Raw genomic sequence first — 6,647 nt, forward strand, 5'->3', positions numbered from 1 at the left:
TCCAACCAGTCCATCCTAAAGGAGATCAGTCCTGGGTGTTCTTTGAAGGGACTGATGTTGAAGCTGAAACTCCAATATTTTGGCTACCTAATGGGAAAAGCTGACTCATTTGAAAAGACCCTGATGCTGGGAAAGATTGAGGGCAGGAGGAGAAGGGGACAACAGAGGATGAGATGGCTGGATGGCATCACTGAATCAATGGACGTTAGTTTGGGTGGACTCTGGGAGTTGGTGATGGACTGGGAGGCCTGGCATTCTGCAGTTCGTGGGGTCTCAAAGAGTCAGAAACGACTGAGTGAATGAATTGAACTGAACTCATGACCCAGTACCTATCGTAAATTATTAATTTCAGTTTACAAAATCCCTTTTTCTCTCATTTCTTTCAAACAAGGGTCTTCCCTTGTGGCTCAGATGGTAAAGAATCTGCCTAAAATGCAGATTCCAGATTCCATCCTTGGTTGGGAAGATCCCCTGTAAATGGCAACATACTCCAGTAGTCTTGCCTGGATCATCCCATGGACAGAGGAGCCTGGTGGGCTACAGTCTATGGGGTCACAAAAGAATCAGACTTTACCTGGCAACTAAACATAAAACGGTAAAAAAATTCAAGAAGTTCACCTTGACAATATTTAATAAATAAAACAAATTACAAATATAATGAAATAAAAATGTTAATGTATTTGTTAAATTTTAATACAATGTAAACAAAAATATTTTATATGGAAAAATAAATATGAGGAAATAAAAGAATAAATATAACAAAATAAATAAGCAAACAATAAAATAAGGGCAGTCTTCACTTCGGGACTGATGCACCTGCAGCCAAAAAAATTTATGTATATTCATTTACTACTGACAAAGTATTGGCTGAAGTAATTCAATAAATTTTGTGGCTACAACAGAAATCAGAGTCTTTTGAAATGGCCACAGATGAGTGTGCAAAGATGATGGGGCATCTTAGTCAGTGAGAGTCATGTCAAGGTGATTTCAGGTCTCCATCCATCATTCTTAACCTTTCTTGCAAGCTGGTTGATGAAGACAAGGATCTCATGATTTCCAGTCTGACGATTTCCCAGGCACAGTCGCTGTATCCCTTCTCTTGCAGGTAGACATGGATGCCCTGGAAGTACCTCTTCATGGCCAGTGTGGGGCCCGTCCTTCCCAGGGCAGAGTCTTCCTCTCCAGTCAACAGGCCCAGACAGGCATCCAGGTCATCCAGCTGCTGATGGAGTCCAGTGAGGAGCTGCTCCAGGAGGGTAGTGTCCCAGGCAGCAGAGGAGCGCTCTTTGTGGAAGAGGTTGAAGCTCTGCTGGAGCATCTCATGGAGCACAGAAATGGCCTGGGCCTCCTGGAACTGGCTGACCTCCACCATCTCCTGGGGGAAAGCAAAGTCTTTTCTGTCCTGCAGACAGAAGCGAGGGGAGAGTCTCCTCATTTGGCCCAGGAGCCTGAGGTTCTGCCTGCCAACCAGCACGTGGTTCGGAGACAAGTCACAGCCCAGGGATCCTCCCGGGCCATAGCTGACCAGCACCAGGGCCATCAGTAGAGAGAGCACGAAGGCCATGGGGAAGATGAGGCTGCTGCTGGGCTGGCTGAGACAGCGTCTGGTGGAACCTTGAGGTAGGTTCTCTGATGCCATGCTTTCTAAGCAAGGCCATTAAATAGGGAACACAGTAATTTTCATTTTCTAGTCATTTCTGTGTACTTGTACTTCCTTTTTTGATTTTCATTTATGTATTCTGAATATGGTCAAAGAAATTGTCATCAGTCTAAACTATTACTTTTATCTATTTCCCAATAACTTCAAATGTACCCATCCAAATGGATATTTATCAATCAAATGAGAAAGGTCTTTGTCTTACATTAGAAATGATGTAGGTTTCTAAGTACAAACATTATCACTCTTTCTCTTTCATGTGTAAATGTGGCTCTTTTCTGTTCCATGAACACATTTTTGGCCCTGATCCTAGGCTTAATTTCTGTTTCTTACTTTACTTAGGAAGGCAGGCTCTGTGTTTATCAGGCATTTACCAGGTCACTCTAGCAAAGAAACTGTTTGAAACAAAGGATGGGTTTTCTTGAGTGTTTGATTTAGAGAAGAGGCTGATTATTGTGAGTCCATGAGCTCCTCCCATGTTTCTTTTCCTTCTAGAACACGTTCCTGCAGGTCCATGTGGTTGTGCTTCAGGGAACCACGAAGTCAGGACTATTACAGACATCACGCTTGCTTTCACCATTTTCGTACTGGAGACCTATTGTCCATTGCTGGCCCGGCCATTAACCCTACCAAGAATTCTGGTTCTTCTCAGATAATATGGGTGGGGAGACTCTAATTCCAGGATAATTGTATTTCCCCAGCAGCACCTCACTCACACGGGAGAGATCACATGGAGCCACCCCCTGTCCTCTGGAGTGACAGAGTCCCCTTGCTCACCTGCTGGGCTCCCTCCCTCAGGGCAGGCTCACCACATCCTGAGGACTCAAAAATCTCCTTTCTGTGGAGGGCTCATTTACTTGTGAAAATAAATCGTCTTCCTGAACCATCACCTCTCACCTGCAGTGTTTGTGTGAAGGACCCTAATTCTCAGTGGTGACCTCCTCTTCTCTGACCCGTTTCCCCAGGTGTCCAAAGTATCAGCAAAGCTCAGTCCTTGAGAGCAAAAGTGTGTTTGTGCAAGTTGGTGGAGGAATTTCCGACTGCAATTATTCTGCTTTTAGTAGATTAAATAATATCTACCCTGCTAAGTATAGTTTTTATTATTCAACTCTTTAACGTAAACTGTTTGACACTTGTTCTGCTCAAACTTTCTGAACTGGAGGATGGAGATTCAGTATTGGTGTTGTCTCTTACTGGAAGCTTATGTCACAGAATCTAGTGAGTTACAGTTGTTCATTCAGGCAGTTGATTCCACCAGGCATCTCTGTTCCTCTGTCTCTTTTCCTCTGAGAATGCAGGACAGTGAGACCCAGCCTACTAGATCAGGAGAAATAGTCTTCTTTCCTTGAGTGTAATTTTTCATTTAAACTTTTTATATTCACTTAGTGACTTCTTTTGGGTAGGCTCTGGGAGTTGGCAGGAGAAGGCAATGGCACCCCACTCCAGTACTCTTGCCTGGAAAATCCCATAGATGGCAGAGCCTGGAAGGCTGCAGGCCATGGGGTCGCTGAGGGTCAGACACGACTGAGTGAATTCACGTTCACATTTCACTTTCATGCATTGGAGAAGGAAATGGCAACCCACTCCAGTGTTCTTGCCTGGAGAATCCCAGGGACAGGGGAGCCTGGTGGGCTGGCTGCTGTCTATGGGGTCACACAGAGTCGGACACGACTGAAGCGACTTAGCAGCAGCTGGGAGTTTGTGATGGACAGGGAGGCCTGGCGTGCTGCAGTTCATGGGGCTGCAAAGAGTCGGACATGACTAAGCTACTGAACTGAACTGAAGTGACTAACTTATTGGACAAGATTTGTCTCATTGCTCCTGTTGTGGCTGCAATTCATGATGACGTGAGAACAACAAAGGGAAGTAAAGAAAGCCAGAGGGGCTGCATCTCTATCACTTTCAAGACATTAGATTTTTTTGTTTCTCTTTACATTTCTAGAAAGTAAAATTGCACAGTTTTTTTGTGGGCAACAAGAAAACAAGAGTAAGTCTCAATGTCATGAATATGAAAGAAGGGAAGTGGTTTTCCCCTGACCCAGTGACATATTCTGAGTTAGCAAACTGCAGTGCAGCACAGCTGGGGACAAGTCTGAGGCAGAGGGAAACGATGAGGCCAGGATGAACAACAGAAAGGCTGGGGCAGGGCTGCTTCTTACAGAAGCTCAAAGAAGGACCAGTCCTTGATCTGTTGACTGCCATCAGCTTTGTAAGACCAGCCTCCTAATTTTTCTTTTCTTTAATCAGCATGTGGTCAGTATAAGGGGTGAAGGAAGAAGTCACACCTGCTCACAAGAGACAGGCAATCAGAGCCCCAGTTGCTCAAACACTAATCCTCTCTGGCAAGGTCGATGAGACCAGCCTTGCTGAGCATCTGCGTAGGTGATAAATCCACTTGTGCAAAGAGAATATGCTTTGAAACAACTAGAATGAAAGGGAAGTAAATGATTCCAAAAGATCCCGATCTCAGTCTAACTAACAGTAGTTATGACATTAAAAATAAAAACTGAATTTTATTGATTACTAACCCTAATGATCTCCCTAATATTCCGGCTCTTGATACTATCACATTGATGGGTTGGATTTCTGCAGGTTTTTAAAGACTTTTTAAAATATTTATTTCATGTGTTTATTTTGCTGAGGCATGTCTTAGTCGATGTATGCTGGTTCTTGGATCTTGGTTGCTTCGTGCAGGATCTTTATTTTTTTTTTTCTTTTAATTTTTATTTTTAAACTTTACATAATTGTATTAGTTTTGCCAAATATCAAAATGAATCCGCCACAGGTATACATGTGTTCCCCAGGATCTTTACTTAAGCCACGGGAAGTCTTGCTTGCCATGCAGAATCTAGTTTCCTGACCAGAGATCTAGCTCAGGCTGCCTGCTTTGGGAGCATGGAGTCCTGGCCCCTGGAGCATCAAGGAAGTCAAGGGGTAGAGTTTTAATATATGAATTTGGGGAACACACACACATTCAGTCCATAACACAGTAGTAAGAAGATACCAAGGTATTGTGTTTATGGCAAGGATTCATTAGGATCTATTTCATTCTTGATATTATTGAGGAGTAAGAACACATTCCCTGATGCTGCCCTCACTTTTTATGGCACATCCATCCTGAATTGATTACTAATTAAATGTTACAAGACTACCATGGACATGATTACCAAGGACCTGCCAGACAAATTCCACAGACTATCAGTGTTTATCAAAAATGACAGTGACAACAACTACAAACTCCTTAGCCTTTGTGAGGGACTCACGCAATCCTTCCAACATAGTTGAAACCGAGTTAATATTTTTGTTTCGAAGAGCCTCCTGCTAAGACTTTATTTGAATAAAATAATCTAACAATGAAATGGCAAATCCAGTTTTCAAAACCTAAAATGTCAGATTCCACACTGCTGATGTAGACCGTCACACCTGCGCACACTGAGTGTGCTGAGCCCTCACTTAATTTCCTGTTTTATTTCTAACACGAGATGCACCCTTGTTGTTTCATACCTCGATGCTACAAACCTCTTGTTTCCATCAGTTCACATCTACCTCCAATTCTAGATAAGCTGAGTGATTTACAACATGTCTGATTATTTTGTATAATAAGCAAAATGAAATTATCAACTGGTAGTTATTACTGAAAGTCTAAATGTGATTGACAAAATTAATAATTCTAATAATTATAAAATAATCATATTTAACTGTCTAAGATGATTCATATAGATTGTTCAATGAATCCTCACCATAAATTGGGGATACATGATGGACAAGATCCTTATGAGTTGTGACCCCAGCAAGAGATTGGATTACAAACATTTCAGTGAATCCTCTGTAGAAAACACCAAGCTGATGGCTTTGTGACTGTAAGTAAAAAAACTACTTAATGCTTTTGAGAGGGTAACAGACAGGAAGGCCAGGGGTTTCCAAACAGAGGAAACAGGCTGCAAGTGTCAGACACTTTCTTTCTCTCTCTTCAGCAGCAGGAGGAAACAAACTAGTCTTAGATTTGTTCCCCTTCCCCATACACATTTAAAAAGAGGTTTGTCTTAAACTTCTGTGTGGCCATAATGACACCTGGTTCCACCTGAACTGAACTTTTCCCAAACCTTGAGCTAACCAATGCATTTTTCTAGTGGAAATGTTTGTCTTAAGCTGATAATGTACTGTGTATTTACTCTAGACTCTGTGTTCAAGTCAGTTCCACCTAAAGGCTCAGAACCGACTTGACAAACCAGTATGTTACACTCATACAGTGTTCTCCTAATCTGTGTTAATGAAACTGTATATTTTTTTGGAAATCTGCCTTTCTTCAAGATTCATGTCAATCGTGTTATGGCCAGGGATGACTCACCTGGTGCCAATGTTATCTCAATGCATGTTGTGGGTGAGGGGCCTGGTGCCATTCTCTGAGTTTTGAGACATTTCCTTTGTCTAATTAGCAGACTGCGATGGCACCCCACTCCAGTGTTCTTGCCTGGAGAATCCCAGGGACGGGGAGCCAGGTGGGCTGCCGTCTATGGGGTCGCACAGAGTCGGACACGACTGAAGCGACTTAGAGCAGCAGCAGCAGCAGTAGCTATATAACATCTGGCTGAAGACTAGGTCGGGGCACTTTTTCTGCCCCTTCTGATGTCTATGTCAAAAGCCTTCTGTATCTCTTTTATACTTTAATAAAACTTTATTACACAAAGTTCTGAGCGATCAAGCCTCGTCACTGGCCCTGGATTGAATTCTTCTTCTCTGGAGACCAAGAATCCTGGTGTCTTTTGTGGTTCAGCAACAAACTTTTGCTTCCAAATTATATGAATTTGGAAAATGATAAAAAAGAATAGAAGACGACCTAAGCTAACGGGTGAAATGTGAGGGATGGAGCAGAGCCTCCCCATTGCCATCAGCAGGGAAACCGAGAGTCCAGAAATTCAGCCCTTCACCTGGGCCTCTGTGAAACAGTTCAGGTCCTGCACTGAACTCCGGAGCCCTCCGACTCCTTTTG

At 42.9% G+C, this 6,647-nt stretch overlaps 1 protein-coding gene across 1 annotated transcript; it reads right to left on the minus strand.

Annotated features, from left to right (window-relative positions):
• Positions 1-976: 976 nt before the first annotated feature.
• Positions 977-1,731, minus strand: IFNW1 (interferon, omega 1). The gene has a single exon (NM_174351.1). It carries the CDS (start codon positions 1,562-1,564, stop codon positions 977-979), a length of 588 nt encoding a protein of 195 aa, NP_776776.1. The 5' UTR covers positions 1,565-1,731.
• Positions 1,732-6,647: the final 4,916 nt, after the last annotated feature.

Source organism: Bos taurus, chromosome 8, assembly GCF_002263795.3.
Source record: "Bos taurus isolate L1 Dominette 01449 registration number 42190680 breed Hereford chromosome 8, ARS-UCD2.0, whole genome shotgun sequence".
Lineage (NCBI taxonomy): Eukaryota > Metazoa > Chordata > Mammalia > Artiodactyla > Bovidae > Bos > Bos taurus.